The sequence below is a fragment of the Clinocottus analis genome, unplaced genomic scaffold (assembly GCF_023055335.1).
Source record: "Clinocottus analis isolate CAN_PGR_092001 unplaced genomic scaffold, fCliAna1.0.p SCAF_17, whole genome shotgun sequence".
Classification (NCBI taxonomy): domain Eukaryota; kingdom Metazoa; phylum Chordata; class Actinopteri; order Perciformes; family Cottidae; genus Clinocottus; species Clinocottus analis.
Window position 1 is genome coordinate 6279275 of NW_027175898.1, and position 18022 is coordinate 6297296.

The 18022-nt window shown below is 43.7% G+C and overlaps 1 protein-coding gene across 4 annotated transcripts in view; it reads left to right on the plus strand.

The window, feature by feature from the left end:
• The window catches only part of LOC137787549 (regulator of G-protein signaling 6-like), a 32779-nt gene that overhangs the window by 1407 nt on the left and 13350 nt on the right, over nucleotides 1-18022 (plus strand). For 3 of the 4 annotated variants that reach the window (XM_068580111.1, XM_068580112.1, XM_068580109.1), the window contains exon 2: nucleotides 1652-1747. In XM_068580111.1, coding sequence (XP_068436212.1) covers nucleotides 1664-1747 — 84 coding nt within the window. In that variant the 5' untranslated portion in view covers nucleotides 1652-1663. Of the gene's footprint in view, nucleotides 1-1301; nucleotides 1343-1651; nucleotides 1748-18022 lie in introns of those variants that run through there. The other variant, XM_068580110.1, reaches the window with a different exon arrangement.

Here is an 18022-nt window from a genome sequence, read left to right on the forward strand (position 1 = left end):
ACTCAAAAGCTCATTCTAGTTATTTTTCAAACACAAATAGCTGTTGCAGTGAAGAGTGAGGTCCAGTGAGCCATGTGATTATTTTTTTCCCGGGCAGCTTTATCCTCCCGCACTTTGTTTTAAGTACTCCAAATGTATGAATGTGTCGAACGGTGTAATCCACCCCCTCACCCGTCTTTCCTCAGCATGATTAAAGGACTAATAAATGGTTTAACCTGTTTAATACACACAGGAGCCTTCGATGGCAAAGAGTAGCCGGGGCTAAGGGGGCTTGTTGAAGCAGTCACCAGCGTGGGTTATGGAAATCCTCAGATAAGCAGAACTAATTCTCCTGAGAGTGAAGGAGGGAGAGGGGACACAGCTGAGAGAAAGTGATGGGGTCTTCTTACAGTCGAAAATAAGTGAAATATGCCTCTTAAAACATCCCCGTCATATTGGACTATATATGCAAAACATATATTTCTTTGTTTTTCTGTATCAAAATCCTATCCTCTTTTCTTCCTGTAGAAACTAAATATGGCGTATGCTTGCATAAACTACACTAAGCCATCGCAACCAGCAATATCACAACATCCATGCGTCCGTCAATCAATCTGTAACTTGTCGCGTGGAGCGAGTCACTGTCCCCCGTCGCTCCTCTCAGGCTCCTCTCAGGCCGGCAGATCTGAGGTGATCATAACGCACAGCGTCCACACATCAGCTAACGTAGTGGCTCGCGTTGACCACAGTTAAACTATCAGCGTCACTTCAGCGAGTGTTCATTCATTATGAACATCAGTGTTGTTTTAGAGAAAGATGACTCATCTCCTCAAGGCCACATTTACTTTGTGTTGTAGGCAAACATCTGTGCTGTATACATAATTACTGCATCCTGACTCCCTGAGCTGACACTGTACTGCAGTGGGGCCCAATCTGTGTTCAGTTGAACTGCTTCTTATTATTTAACACTATTGATTACATAAAAGTGTGTTGCGATCTTTTTGTCATACAATAAGCTGTCAATGTGGTCAAGTCTGTCTTTGGACTATACTATCATGTGGCGTTTCAACCATTTATCCATTTCCTTTATTTACCAATCTCATTTATTCGCTTAAGTTTAGCATTACATCCAGCGTTGTATTCATCCCAAAGTGTTTTAGCTATTTCAATATTCATGCACTACTTTTAACTGTTTAAAACATGTGTGCCTTACTTGTATCACTATTTCAACTTTGTGTCTATTACTTTTAGTTATTTACTTAACCATTCATCTCATGCAAACTGTTTCGACCTCTCTTCTCATGCTCATGCGTTCAGGAGCTGCTCCACCATCTTTCATGGTAACTGCAGAAGTGCCCCACAGGTACACACGGTTGGGAATCACTTCTGTATTATACGTTCAAGGTTTGACTTGGCAGCTTAGTTAATATTCCGCTTACATCAGCCTACCTTGGCTCTCTTATCTGTCCACACTGACAGGCGTCTCCTGTCAGAGACAGCAGCATACATTTTGACAGCTGAATGTCATGACGATAAAAACGCTGAAGGAATTTTGGTGTTCAGGGGAAATGGAAATGCTGACTGATGTTTATCGAGTTGTCATTTTGGGCTCTTCCTTAGTCCAGTCTCAGCTGGGTGCTGTGTTGATGTGGTTCATCTGTTTCTTTGACAGGACTGAGTGAAAATGGCGGAGGGGTCCAAAGACCAGGGAGCAGTGGGCACCGCGGACTCAGAGGAGGACTCCCCCAATATGATCGTCTACAGAAAGGTAAGGCTGACTGTGTGTGTGCTGCAGTATCTGGCTGATATTAATAGACAAACATTCGCTGCAAGAAATGACCCGTAGATAGGCTCCTGACAGCCCACTGGTCCGTGTCAGTGAGTATCTGCCGGACACTCAAGTGCCAGGAGGCCTCGCTTTCAACCATCTTGAAACGAGCTCAACTCCACCTGTCTCTCAGGACCTTCTTCCTACCGCTGTACCATCACTTCAGCCCTCCAATATTTTAATAAGCTGTCAGTCCCATCAGTGAGGGGTTTGGGCAGTGAGGGGTCCTTTCAGTGTCAAGGGTAATTACCTCATCCCTGAGGTGCCTACATTTCAATAGCTGCGGTTTAAAAGCAGAGGGTGAGCAGTAATTACGTGGAAGTTCGGCTGAGAGGAAGTGGTTGGTTCTCGAGGGCCGGGATTGGGAACGGCCAATGAGGGGGTGGTTACTCCTCCTCAGCCGACGAATAGCTCGTTATTTCTCTGCCAGTACTCTTGACAGCCCACTTTGAAAAAAAAGAAGCTTCTTTTGATCAGACTTAAACCACGGGATCCACTGCTCCCCCGAGCCTGCTGTCTTGATTACGGCAAAAAAAAAAGTGTTCTATAAGGAGGCCGCAGTCGACAGATCCTGTCCCACTGTCCCAAATCCGTTGTTTCATCCTGCGCCTAATGATTGTCCATTTATAAACAGATTAGTAGAGGGATGGGCGAGACAGGAAGTGAAATAATTGTTGACAGTGGCTCGCTTTAGGGCTTAGTGACAACTTGAAGAATTTCCTGCAAACCTCCCTCTTGGCAATAAAAACCTCAAGGATGCAGCTCGCACAGAAAAAAACAACAACCTGTCAGGCCCTTCTTTGACCTCAGAAACTTGATAAATATGTTGCGCTACTTCTAATAACGACGCTGGGATTGTGCGCTCTGAACAAAGAACGTAGCGAAAGTGCAGTGACATCAACAATTCACATGTCTACTTAGATTCCTCCGCCTGTTAGGTAGCGATGATGATCAATAATCAAACAGGAAGTATAACCGTTATGAGAAGAAATGTCTTCTCTCTCTGAATCCTGGGTCTCATGAGTGATGTCACATTGCTGTTAAACATATTTGTGCGCTGCATGTAGGTTTGTGTGTGTCTGTTCTAGTTGCATTCATTGTTTATTCCATTTTGTCCTTCTCCTCCATGCATTCTAAGAAGCTGTCACGCTGCAGAGAGAACATACTGTAGCCCGATGTGAAACTGGGTATCTTCATAGATTTCATGGCAGAGCTTCATTATGTAACGCTACACATGCCTGGAGGCAGCGCATTTAAGAGGCTTGATTTTGCTTGTCACGATGCTGCCTGAGGAAATACACATCATTTCATGTTTTAGTCATACACAGTGACAACAGACAGATGATTCTGAGAGTGACAGGATTTTTCCGCCCCGTCCTGTTTTCAAAAAGTGTTTTTTGATTCAAAGCTTTTGAAGATAAAAGCCGAGGAAGTAGCCGATTAAGCAAAGGAATTCGTTGTATACTAAGAAAGTTCATTTGAGATGAAATATGTGACATATTTTACCTCTGCTCCGCTCACTAGCTGAAGATGTCAAAGAGGCCAGACGATAGAGAGGTCCTGGGTCTTTGAGGGCAGAGCGTCCATGGCCTCTGGACTCTGTGGGTGGGCAGGCTGGCGCAGCTCTGCTCGCAGAGGGGCAGATGGCCACCAATATGCTCAGCCGCCTGGGAAAACACTGGCAGCTTCATCCCAAAGGCCCAAGCCCCTGTCAGCTGGAAGACATCAGCACCGTATTGAAAGGAGCAAAAGGCTCGTGGAGGCTTAGTAAAGCAATACAAATATTACAAAAGTGTGGGCAGCATCGTTGTGAAACGAATGGAGGGTATGGGTTAAAATACCGTCACTTATATGGCCATATGTGCTGCAAAACTGTTAAGTTAACTGTGTAGGCAGTTAGATAAAGGTGAATGTGATGTATTTAGCCATTAGAGAGGCTGAGTGCCTGGGAGGGGATGAGGTTGTCTCTGTCCATACAGTGTAGGTGCTGCAGTCCTATCTTGCTCTGTCTCTCTCCTCCCACGAAAAGAGGAAGTGAAGCAAAACAATCCAATAACTGCAGGACGTCTTATTGCCTCGAGAACTTTTGGTTTAACACAGGTTGCACACATACTGTAAATGCACACACACACACACACACACACACACACACACACACACACACACACACACACACACAGGGGAACTCATACACAAGCTTAATGCCGCTTTAATGCACACTGCCCGTTCTGGTTGTGGTGTTTTTGCTTGCTATGTTTGCCGTGCTTAGCAGACAGAATATAGCTTAGTAGATGAATTGGATTGGCACCAAGAGACACACAAAATAGAAACTCAAACCATTGATGAGAAGCGCTACTGTGCTGGGAAATGCAATTAAGCTTAAGGAAAGAGTCCACTTTACTGCTCTGATGGGGTAAAGCTCACAAACTATTAATAGCTAACATCGCTCATTTGTGTGTGTGTGTGTGTGTGTGTGTGTGTGTGTGTGTGTGTGTGTGTGTGTGTGTGTGTTCACCTCTTTCCCGTCTGTGACTTGGGGGCTGTGATGGCTGTCTGGTTTTGGACACACGTAGTTAATTTACGCCGAGGGACCAAAGTCCCGTCCTTCCCATCAGAGTTAAGGATTCCTGTTGAACCCCTTCTTCCTTTTTCCATTAAATATTTGATTGGATAATTCTTGGCAGTCAACTCATACCTGAAGGCGGGTACTAAAGCCATAGTGGTGCGCTCACACAAAAGCTTTATCCAGATGAGTTTTAGGAGCCATTAATGGGTAAATACCAGTAATGAGCCATGCTAGGAAGTTCAAAGGCACTACTCGGTGCCAGTGGCCTTTGGGTGTGTGTAAGCTTTAGCACTCTATTAGCAGGGAGTACATATTGGTGGACAGTAACAACTGTGTTATGTTCTTGCTAAATACACTACATTTTCTCGACTGGTAGAGTGTGGTACTCTAAAATCTTTCTTTGTAAGATAAATCAGTACAGGAAATATTTTTAGCCATGCTAACAGCACTCCTTTCTCCCTTTTATAAAAATGGTGGCTAATACAGTAGTGTGCTTCTTTCAGCTGTACCGTGTCGTTTCTTAAAGGTAAATTATTATATTTAGAAAGCACTTTTTTCCAAAGATCTTAATACACTGATAGTAGCAAGACACCATGTGAGATTGTGGTCTGAACAGCAACTTAGGGTTCACTGTCTTGTGAGGACATTTTAATATTGGACATGAGGAGCTGGGGATCGAACCACCAACCTCCTCCAGAGTCACAGCCGCTTCCTCTGTATAGCTTGCTGACTTTGCAATAAGCTTTTAGTACCAAATGAGAAGATGCTAGCATGACGCCAACATGTGAAAACACTTGAAACATTAGCATGTTATAACATTGTCATTATGAGCATGTTATTATTCTAATATTCACATTTAGTTTCACGGCCGTTGTCAATACCACCCCACAGAGCTGCTAATCTTTTTACTACTTTTCAATTTTTTTTTTCTCCCCCTACCATTTTATGTTTCCAGTCTTTCTTCTGCTCTTTGCTAATTAATAATTGAAGCTCATTTTAAGCATTCCATCTTCGGAAAATATCTGGTCCTCTGGGACATCATATCCCCCCATTCATTTATTCATATCCTGCATATATATATGTATATATATATATATATATATATATATATATATATATATATATATATATATATATATATATATATATATTATGACTTATTTTTTTCTACAGTATGTGTGCTTCCAAATGTTGAGAAGGGGAAAAAAAAAACAAAGGATATAAAGAAAAGATGTCTTTTAGTGCCGTAATAAAAACTCTCTCTTCGGCAGTTGGACAGATCTTTGAATTCATTTAGATGAACATTACAGCGCTGTGATACATGACTGTGTTATCATCACACCTGTGTCATTCCTTCAGACTGGATAGATTTCGAAACTAACCTCGCCTGATTGATGGGGAGGAAGAAATTACTGTCAATGCCAGCCTGAAGCTCCTCGCTGTCTGCACCAGTGACTGTCAGCTGGTTGGGTTCACGATGATTTAAAGACAGGACACAAAGGGAGTTCCTTTTCCTCCTACAGTGCAGATAATGTAGACATACTGGAAATATCCAAAGCATTACAGCAATCCCACTGCCCTCGACTGAAAGGAGAAGATGAAATGACTGCAAACAGCAACTTCCCACATTATCCATTCGCTATACCACAGCAGTGGTTTGAAGGGCCGAGAGGACTTCATTGCTCTAGTTCTGCTGGTCAGGAGGAAGCTTGTCTGCCTGTCTGTCTTCCTGCTAGCGCCCCACGAGCCACTCTCCCTTCTTCGCTCTCTGAAATTGCCCCTGGGATGGAGGGTATAGCTCTCCTCTTTTAAGTCCAACCTCCATCCGAGGTGTCTACGGGCCACTACTGTGTTCCTGTCTGCACTTAAGATAGCACCGTCCTGCCGCACTGGATATTGCTTCCGCGGCTGGGACAAGTTCACCTAGTACTTTATCATGTATGACCGCTTGAACACCGTCTCCGCTTGCATCACGGGAGCCTTAATCTGACCCGCTGGTATCAGGGTCACACTGAAACCTGTGTGCCTGCATGCTAAGTGCCAGAGTGGAGTGTGGGTTGCTTTCCCAGTTGGGTCAATAAGATACAACAACAGTAACAGTGTAAAGCTCATTTATAACCAATTGTTTTACGTGTTGGCCAAATGAAGATCCTGGATGTTCACTGAAAAACAAATCATAATTGGATAATAATTCTTATCCTGGCAGCCTGCGTACTGTGTGCTTATGACCTCATCCATAGAGAATCACTGTGACTGAAATAAAAGGCTTTTCTCCAGTGAGGAAAGTCCTTCCTGTGCCAGTGCCGCTCCTGGTCTCACTCCCAGTTTGCACATTGCTGACAGTGTGCTATTAAAGGAAGAAATTGAATAATGCAGCCACTTCTACTGCGCTTCGTACTGGGACTGAAGTGTAAAGCTGCATATGCATGCATAGGGTGCTGGTAATAGGGGCTTTGTGGTTGGCACCTCTGTGACCCGCTTTTAAATGCCGTCCAAACCCCCTGAGTCTCCCACTTATCGCATGCTGAAAAGGCTGCTTGGAATCACACTCGGGGTCCACCTTAAACGCCTCACTTTGTGCCTTGAACAACCTTGGCATCTCTGCAGGACACTAAAAGAGCTCACTGCCCCCCCAACAGAGCAGATTATATGAAATACTAGAGATATGAATACAATTACAGCAGTTGACATGGAGAGGATTTCCACATCGGATAATGTTTCCATTAACCGTCTTTGGGTGGATGTGTAATAGCATCAGATAGGAAACTGGTGCACAGTTAAACTGTTGTTGATGATGCTAATAAACAATAAACTCTCGTGTCATCATGCACAGTAAATACTAATGGCTTATTGGAACCGGCCCTGACATAAGTGTGTTAAAAAGATGTTGCCTTGAGGTGACACTCTTGACAGTCTGACAGCAGTGACTCTGCAGCCCTGTGGCAGTGCTGACACACTGTATTAGTAAAAAATAGGACGTGAAAAAAGAACAAGCTCTTACGGTCCCATATGGTTTTGTCACACTTTTTTTTAAAGATACATTCACAGTGACAATTATTATATACCTTCATGTCACTCAAAATCCTACTTCAAAAGTAGTATTAAGCCCAAAGGTCCACAAGGCGGTCAGTTAAAATGACATCATCATCTGGCTGAAATGAACTGTTTCAAACCAAAGAAGCATAAATACTTTCCAGGAACTAGTTTAGCAATATCAATAACTTTTTGTTTTCCAGAAACATTATAAAAAGTGTTGACCAGTGAGATGGAGCTCTGATTTCATGTTAAAGACAAATGGCATTCATGCATATTCAACCCCTTTATGCTTTTTGTAATATCAGAACCCAAATGTACAGGAGGTTTACTTTGTAATTGTATTCAGCTTATCTGTCCTCTTTATTTATTTATTTTTTAACGGCTGGTGTTGCGTCATTAAGCCACGGAGATGGATTAACTTTGCGAACTGATCTAGTTTTCAAGGGTGCAGTAACATTCAAGGCTGATGAACACAGGTCATTAAAGTGGCTAACCAAATCATATGTGCGTGCAGGGCATGCTCAGAGCGAGCTGTAAGTCTGCTTTTACTCAAATTTGGCTGATGGAAATTGAATAGTTGATTGAGCATTAAGGACAGCGGAGCAGATGGTTCCTGCAAAGTAACAACTTTAAAGGAGCATTAAAATAAATATGGTCGGAGATAATGAATCTCAGTCCGTAGTTCTCACTTTTAATGAAAACTAAGTGACACTTTTTAGATATATGCCTGCGTCTTACTGCAGGGCTATGTTATTTTCAGGTCCGATTTTGACCCTGCCTTTGGAAACTATGCCACGCTTCCTCTTTTACAACTCTATCTTCTTCATGCTTCAATTTCAGCAGCGATTTTTTACTCCGACTTGTTCAAACCTCCGGGGATCTTGTGTAGAAGTGCTCCTCCCCATGTCCCATTTTCACTCTGACTACACTCCTAATCAAAGAAAAGGAGCATTTTGTCACCGCTGACAGTTTCTTTTTGTTGATGTTACATTTTATCCTCGATTTGGCAGACCAGGAGGCGATGAGAATGTTCTCAATATGCTAAATACAGCCGATGAAGTAAGGCTGCGGCACGACACGCTGCGGCACGACGCTTACCCGATGACAATGTATGTTATATTTTAATCTTTATGGTGCCTTATCAGACAGCTCTCTCTCCCTCCACGCTAATGAAAAGAGCCTATTCTTTTCAGAAGGAAAAATAAAAAAATTGACACATGATTATTGAATGGCTTTTGATCACCTCTGACAAAGACAAAGAGCACAATAGAGCAGCGTGCAGCTTGTAATCCTGTAAATGAAATACGCTGACCAACAAGCGTACAAATGTACTGTAATCGCAGCACCATCTGCCACGCTCCCGCTTGAATTGTTAATAGACACACCTGATAGATAGGAATGAGTTGATCCTAAAATAGAAGGTCTGACTCAGATGAGCGGGAGACAGCCAGAGAGGGACAGAGTGTCATCTGTGCACCGTCGAACCACACAGGTAATAATGAAGTGTCTGTTGGCCGAGTGGTGTGACTCCATGTAATTGTCTCTGGGTCGAAGGCTGACGCGGGGATGAATCACCCAGGCCCTGCATGTTAATCACCATGGCCAGCTAGTCTGACTAAACAGTCCTCGGAGGACAGACCAGACAATTTGGCCTGCACCCCCGAACCACATCCCCAACCTCAGTGCAGTTCAGAGCACCCTGACTCTGTAGCTTTGCCTCTTGGGGCTCCTAAGTTAAGTTGTACACTGTCACTACAACTCCCCAACCTTTAGAAATTAATTGGACAAATGACTGAGATGTCCTTGTGTGTTTGTCTGGTTTGGTCACAGCCGCAGTCGCAAAGCAGCCCATTTGTCAAAAGTGACAGAGGAGATTTCAAACTGAATTTGTGACATTATGGAGGCTGGATTATTTAACATTATGTGAGTGAGTTGGATTGTCCTCTTTCTTCCTCCTCCGCTTGAAAATAATAGCTCTGTCCTCGTGGGAGACCTTGCTGTGTGCGTACTCCCGTTTCCACTCAAATTACTTGTACAGTAGAGACCTAATCCATAACATAGCCGTGATTATTTCATCAAACTGAGTGATGTCGAACTTTGACTCTTTTTGAGTTTGACTTGATGAAGGCTGAACTCGCTCTTACATTTTGGTCTGAAGCTCTCTTAGCAATTAAAGTGTTAGCCTTCTCGCCTTTTTGCCTAAATGCTGTTTCTTCAGGTGTCACATCAGAGAGTCCTCTCAACCAAGTATCTTATATCGTCTCCCAGAGCGAGAGACCTTTTTTTAATCCCACCTTCCTTCTTACACGTGTTAGGCAATATGAGCCTAATTTCGTTAGACAGTCCAATACACAGAGCATTAAATTTGACACCGCTGCATTTGCTTTAAAGTGAAATTGGTCTTCACTGATGGAAATGACAGCGGGACTTTTTAAGCTCTTAATAATCTGGATCAATTGGGCTCAGGCAGCAGTGAGAGTGAGGCCGCGACGACGATGCTGCAGTGGGGTGGTAACACGAGAGGAAGCTAACATGGTTATTCCCACGCCTCAGAGCGCAGCTGGCCGCAAGGAGCAAATGCACATTCATAAATGTGTGATTTGTTTCCACCACGAGGGCTGTGGGTGTGAATACTGCTCGGGCTGTCCCCGAATCCAAATTTTTTTGTCAGCACAATGCATCGACTGGGACGGAGGTACGTTCATATTTCATTGGGTCATGCTTTTTTACAACACTGAATATTATGGATGCTTTTTCTTCAGTACACGTTTCCTACAACTATGAGAAATATGTTATTCACTCAGTGCACCTGCAGAGCTTCCGCGCCCACACTAAACTCCTCTGTCGGCTTCCACCAGTCTTGTGTTTTACTTGTGAGACCCACGTTTCAGTGCCTTTGTTCACCATCTGTGTGGTGCAAACATCAGAGTTCCACAGTCAGAGAAAGTCATTTTACTAGTCATCCCATAACTGTAACGCTGGTTATGAGTGGACATTTCCACAGAGAGCTGTCGTACTGAACTGTCCTGTTTTAGCATCAGATCAGTTGTGGGGTAACACTATGATGAGCTTAATCTTCTCTTCTTGCCGAATTATGTTGTGAGGTAAAGTAGGATCTTCTTGAGCTAAAGTGAAACATTCAGCCTCAATGGAAAAAAAAAGGTTTTAGTTTTTATCATGAACTCTTTGCACGTCAGTATACATTAATTATAAATGCGCTTGCATTACAAGGAAGGGATTTTTGGCATTTGGCAGATGCTAAGTCTTTGTATAAAACAGGTCATGGCCCTTTTTGCAATTAAACTCTTGGACTTTTAGTTGTTTCTGAATAATACACAGTCAACAGTGGGCTGCCATCATTGTTAAAGTTTTTAGAGGTCAATTTGCAGACTTACCTGCTGTGAGACCGGCAATTCAATATTTTTTCCCCCATTGTCTTTTTCTTTTTTTGATTCACAGGTATTCTTTTAGTTATTCTTTCTGTATGATATTTTATACACAGGTTTCCGAACCCCTATTCCAAGACGTCCTTTTAGCAGTTGGAGTTGGAGGAAATAACAATAATAACATTTCTGTCGCTACGCAGGTGTGGTTTTGCAGATTGCCTTCACAAACCTTTCAAAGTGACAGCCAGCTGTCATGCACAGATAGCATACAGCCAAGAATGAAGCACACTTCACTTTGAAATATGTTGAGAGGATATTGGATCACAAAGCACGGCCAGTTTCTAGGAACCCTATTCAATACTCCAAGGGGGGGTGTTGGTTATGTTGCAAATTCTAGCTTTGTGGACATACATTTTTTGACATTTTTGCATTGCAAGCTACACATTGCCTTTGATGCATGTGTAGCTTTCCCAGTCCACCTCAGGCCTCTTTCAGTTTCATTAAAAGACAATTACAGGATGGCAATTGGACGAGTGGCGTGTGAGGTAGATGACAGAGTGACGAAGGCCATCACGGCTGACATGTTCTCTGCGGTTTCCTATAAAGACGAGTACAGTCATCCCCGCTGGGACTAAGGGCAGTAAAGCACATTACAGATGTGTGCAGCTGCCTGCTGCCCAGTGGCATTGGGAGATGAGGTTTTCTCTCCACATGTGAGCCCAGACGCCAGAATGTCATTACCTGCACCGAGGACGAAGTGACAAGGCTTTATTGTTGGCATTGGACATCCGTCACCCAGTGAGAACAGAGTGGTTTTCACAGCGGACACCAGACTTAAATATCCTGATGCTGCTCCGTATTACACACAGAACTGTGTATATGAATGTGCCGCTCGCTGTCTGACTGCAGCCACAGCTTGTGCGAGTTTCCTAAGATCTGTGAGGGCCCTTCCTCCCTCCTTGTGCTCCACCACTCTTCCTCTCTCTTTCACAGCCTTTTTACTTAGTCCTTCTGTTGTCACAGTAACATGCCTTGCCTCTAAAAGCCTGTCAGCATTCCCACACTCATGTGGGAGTACCAACACAGGTAATAAGGAAGTCAGTTCTTCCGTTAAATCCGCGCGTGACTGACAGTCCTACCCCGGTAGAAAGGAGGGCCGAGGGGACGGAGCCTAATGATACACAGCTGAGCTATAAAAATCCTCCTTATACCAGGAGCCATGACAGGAAATCCATGCATCTGAAAGGTCAAGGGCCACTCTTACTCACTGATTGTGTGTAAGCATAGGTGCACATGAGACAGAGAGAGAGAGAGAGGGAGAGGCAGAGGGAGAGGGAGAGGGAGAGGCAGAGGGAGAGGGAGAGGGCGAGCGAGCGAGCGAGCGAGAGAAAAACACATGGTGTTTCAGTTAGAATTATGACATGAAGAAGAAAAAATAATTCCTGTATATTCAAACTTGGCTAAGCTGATTATGATGTGATGCATCATTGGGTTCTGAAGTGCCTCTATTTGCTACACATGCACACACACGTACACATGCACACAACACATCACTAATGACAGGCTACAGAACCATCTGCATGTGTTGTAATGGATGGGGCTGAGTGCAGATTGGAGAGGCCGGTCCTGCCTACCACTTGCATTTTACGATTACTGGAGAACGCATCTTGTCATCTCAAATAACCTCCTCAGTGTTTTGTGGTGGCATCAGGCCTATCAAGTGTCATGCGTCAGCGTTTCAATAGAAGGACACATTGATGCAAGGGCAAATTTTGATTGTGTATTGCCAACTACTACAAATGAAGTGGACTCGAGTGTAAATATTGAAAGTAAGGAGTTATGCTGTCGACCTCAAAAGCCCAAATCTCTCCTCTCCCCGGAGATGACTCAACCTGCCGATGACAGTTTGTCTCCAGTGTCTCAAACATCAAGAACAGGCTTGTGGGCCCAGTGAGGGACGAGGCAAACCCAGGCTTGATGAGGCCTCTTCTCATCTGTAACCCAATTACCACCAGGCCTTGAGGAATGGATCGGCAGGAGTGGCGCATCAGGGGACGATGCCAACATCAAAGATAGACAGATGGTCCCGAGGTTTTACCACCTCCAACCAATCTCCTGAAGACATGATTAGCTGGTGCGGTGTCCCCGATAAGAAGCAAGAATAAAGAGACTGTATATCGATAAAATACTTAAACTGAACTCAAATTCAGTTTCACCTTTGTGTAGTAAGAGTCGCTGCCACGAGCCACTGAGCTCCTAAATTGGCAGCAATGGACAGAATTGTAGCCAGTCGGAGGTCCTCCATAGGGGCGCTAAGCAGTGGGCATCCTCAGAATAGCACAGTGCTATCCATTGCCACTCATCCGACACTGTCACACCATTGTCAATTTCCACTTTTACATTTTAGCAGCTTACCTTTGTCTTGCATAACCGTGTTCACGCTATGACTTGGTAGCAAGGCTTATATTTTCTTCCAAAAAAGCTGATAAATGATAGAAAACCTTCTCTGGAAATAACTTCTTTGAAACTGACACTCAGGAAGAAAGCAGCAGACGCTTTTCTCCTCGAACAATCTGTTCACTTTCTCCTCAGCGAGCTGTCGTATTCTACCTCTCCCGCTCTGTTGTTTTGTGTAACACCACATGCCGATAGCCTTCCTGTCCTTTTCTTCCCTAATTACAGTATAGTGGCTGTAAGGATACTGAACCTTATTAGGAACCAAACCTTTACAGAGTCCCACAGGCACTCAACATGCAGATGGTGTGAAAGGTGTTTGCAGTGAAAGTACCTTCCCTGCATGCAAATTGCTGTTCATAAATGATCTCTGAGGTAAATCTTGCAGAGGAGTGAACTGCAGGTAATGTGATTCTCTCTCTCTCTCGCTCTCTCCCCCTGAGCAGATGACCTTTTCTGGCTTGTTGTAGCTCTGGTTCATTTTTGACATGCAATGAAAGCAGATGAATACACAGCAGAGCAAAACCGGCCAATAAAAGCAGCCAGTTGAACGTGTGGCTGCTGATGCCCCTTCATTTCAGACGATGTCTCTTTTAGACGTCGCCTCTGTATCTGCACCGACCACTTAGTTTTCGAGTGGACTATCTGTTCGAGAAGCAGCCGACTCCTGTTGTCCCTGCACTCAGGCCCTTAGCAACCCGAGGAGTATCCAACAACAGACAGTTACAAGAGCGGAGATGATCTTTTTCTGTCCTCCTTGAGTCTCATCAACAGAAAGGTGACCGGATGAGTCACTGTGGTTTCTGGGTAAGCTTATACTCTCTTGAGCATAGCCAGTCTTAGCGGAGCACAGTTTCCATTTGTGTTTTGATCGCATGAATTGTGCCAACTCCGAAGCTTTGATTTTAAGTACCTCCCTTTGATTTGGGGGCACATGAAGAGAGCTTATTAATTCCTCTTTTTAAAAAAACCAAAACAGAAACCGAGTCAGAAAGCACTGGCAACAAGAGTACGCCTCCGATCTGTAATTGTTATTTACTCAAACTGCTTTCCTGCCGATGCCGGACTCGAACTTGACAAACTTTTAATTGCTTGGCTGTTCTTGCCACTGTGTTGCCACGGAGATGAAGAATCTCAGCTGACACGTGCAACCCCGACCCATCCCCATCCCCAAAATCTTCTAGCTCGCACCCACATCGGTTACCGTGAGGGATCCTCGACTGGCCCGAACAAGAGAGAAACGTCCTCATCAACACCCTCCGCCCCGACGCGCCGGCTGGTTGAACGTGAGGCGCAGCAGCGCAGTCGGACTCTTCTGGATGTCGGCGGGATTCCCAGAGGGGCGTCCAGCTGGTCGGGCAATCAAGCAACAGCTAATTGGACTCTTCATTCAGTCCTGTACCTCCGGTCCTCTTTGTCAGGACAGGGTCTGTGTTGTGCTGTCGCCACTTGAGCTAAAGAGACCGCTAGTGCCTGGTGTGTGATTAAATTACACAAATCCACAGCAACACCTGACCCAAAGAAAGAATGGCACGGAAAAGTGTGACTTCATTGTGGGGGCTGGTTCACAGGAACACGAGAGGTCTTAATTGCTCCAGTAGCTTGTTTACAGGTTTACTGACAGGAAACACATTGATTCCTAATGCTCTGAATGTGTTACCTCCTCCTCGAGGAAACCCTCGAGAAGCCATAGAGCAGAACAATGCAGAGATAACCTAACCTTCAGCAGGCTTTTCTCTAAATGACGTAACCAAGAGAGCCCAGATTTAGGTAAATAGGAGTTCTTTTCTCCACGTTCAAACAATACATTTTAGTGCATTCATAATCCACCGCCACTAATGATTACAGGGATTACACATGAAAGGTATTGGCGAAAGCGAAAATGGCTTCACTGGAGTGTAAAATACTGCTATTTTTCGTAGTTGCATGGACATAATGGGAAAACAGTTGGTTATTGCAGAAGAGAAAGGCCTTTCCCTGCAGGGCATTCCTGTGTAGGCGGCAATTTGGAGGTGAGATGGATGAGTGATTACGTCTCTTTCAGAACACAATTGATGCCTCACCGACATTCGGTATCAGGCGGAGCAGGTGATTTGTTCTTAATGATGTCAATTGGCAAGAGTTTGAAGCAACTGTTCGTCTTTGTGCATGCGTGCTCCACACATGACTGTGGGTACGTGACAGTGTGATTATGTGCAAATGTGTGATTCATTCGCACTTCTTCAGAGCAATATAAGTTTCCGACCATCACGCTCGGCTGGCGGGGCTTTTCCAGTCGGCCGTGTTGCATCTTGTGTCCGTCCCCGGTGTGTCAGATCCAGCTGAGAGGCTTCGCAGCTTCCTCATCATGACTTGGCATGCTAAGAGAGTTGGATGGTGGTGGCAGTGGGGTGGAGAGATGGAAGAGGGAAGAGGGGGGCATTCTCTCTCCAGCCGGCTTTATTCTCACTTCGTTCCCCGGGGCAGCGCACACCAGCTGGATCTCACTTAATTATGCACACGGCATGGCGCAGAGGTCAAAATGGCACTCAAAAAAAGTGTTGTGTGACAGGTTGTGTACTTTGAAGAAGTTACATCATATGTGGAAAGTTATAGGCCGGGACAGAATGTGTGCAATGAATATACACGTACGCATTTATTGTGTGTTTTGCAGTCATTACATTATAAAAAGTACATTGTTAAGTTTTTTATGCAGATTGAAGTGGCCTGGAGATAATCTAAGCATGAAAAGTTGAGTACAGTGGTATTATTAAGATGATTATTTAGAAGAATGGGGCTTGTGCCATTTTTGTAAAAGGGAGGAAAGTGAAGGAGGATAATTTCAGATTAGACTTTTGATGCAACCTCAACGTGATCACACTGCCAATAACAAGGATTTCAAATATAATACAATATGTTTGTTGTCTATTGAAGATCTACAGAATGTGAAAAGTACGATGTGTGCCCTTTTATGGTTCTTTAAAAGAATAATTAGAAGAGATACATATATCATGCACTGAAAACTGATATTTATTTAAAAAATATAATGGTAATTTATTCCAATCGGTGAGATCACAAACAATCTCTTCCAATTAGATGTCTATGAGAATACATTTGCAAAACATTTCAAAAAACCTGTCAGAAGTTAGAAGGAACAATATGTACACATGAAGAAGAAGAGGAAGAGGAAGAAGAAGAAGAAGAAGAAGAAGAAGGCTTCAGGCTTACTGCCAAGAGGCTCGGTGCTGCTGGTGTCCTAGTAGCCCACAAGTGTCTGGAAAGATAAATACTGCAAAAGGCAGTGCTTATGACAACACGCTAAGGGTGTGAGCACGCATCAGGGAGGCGGCTGCTCTGTGAGTGGCTCACCGTGAAGGAACAGACTTAAGGTCTATGGCTGGTGCCATCCCAACAACATGCAAAACAAAGTGTTTCATTTAATAGTGTTTAGTATGAATTAAAAAGCATGTAAAGCTGTTTACATGAGGCAGGGCAGTGCAGAACAGTTCATCTCGGCTGTAGGTTAGTTGACACTGCAACTACTGTAAAGCAAAGGCAATGTGCAGTTGCAACTTCAGGCCTTTCATGGAAATAATAATGATTACAAAAATAATCTGTTTCATGCCTTTAAGTTAGAGGCAGAGTGCTACATCGTGAGGTTTGTGTTCAGTCCATGTGTTTACATGTTTTTTCAAAGCGGATGCTCAGTGTGGAGGCACCGGGCTTCACCTTTAGAAGATGTGAGTGAGGATTCTGTGACAGATATTATATGACAACAGCCTGCCTCGTGTTTGACCAATGCTCCAAACCTCTGTGGAGTTAGAATGGACTAGCTTTCAAAACAGTCCTTTAAATGTGAAAGTGTACAATATCTGAGCTGAGGTCGGAGGATAAAGAACCTTTCACTACAGTATTTCTATTTACAGATGAAGGCTAACTCCGGTAAGATCCATTCTTATTTGATCAGTCCAAGAGGATTACAGGAACTAAATTGTTTTGAATGTCACTTTATATTTATTTAGAATTGTTGCTTAATATGCCTGTTATTTCCTTTCCATATTTAAATAAACAGAGTCTGTCATTTTGAATATTATGTCATGCTGCTGCTGTATTTCCACTAAGTAGTAAAAACTTGAGGCTCTTATTTATAATAGCATTATGCATAATATAATATAATCATAATGAGTCTTAATGCAACTGTGGTTATGTTGTTGTTATGTGCTATTCTTTGATTATGGAGTAGGATTTCCCGTTATAATGAGAAACTACATGGCTACAGTACATTTGAAATTGAGAATGACTTGGCTAACTTTAAAACTTCCCCAAGCCGCATCACTATTTCATCTTCATTCAGCTCTCACTGACGCTTCATAAATTATCTCCAGGCCCAGAAACGTAACTCTTCGCCCATCACCTGGACGTCCGAATAGACCCGAATGTCTTTCAACAATGACAAGTGTGCCGGAGCCCCACGGATGATTGCTGAATCATTAATAGTGCCATTACCGCCTGATACATCTTTTAGCAGCCGTCTCATTTCTGAAGACGGGGACAGTTTTTAATAGCTCCGTCTCCGGCCATTTTTGGAGAAAAAAAGGCAGAGTTTCAATTAGTAGGATAAGTGAATGTTTCCTCACTTAGTTCAACGTTTTCTTGATGGTTATTTATATCACTGACGCGCTCATTTAGGTTTTTATCTCACTTCATTAAGTTAACCCAATTACAAAACTGTGTTACAGGAAGTAATGTTCTTGTTTAAGACATTAGAGCAGACAGGCCTTCATGACATGAAGT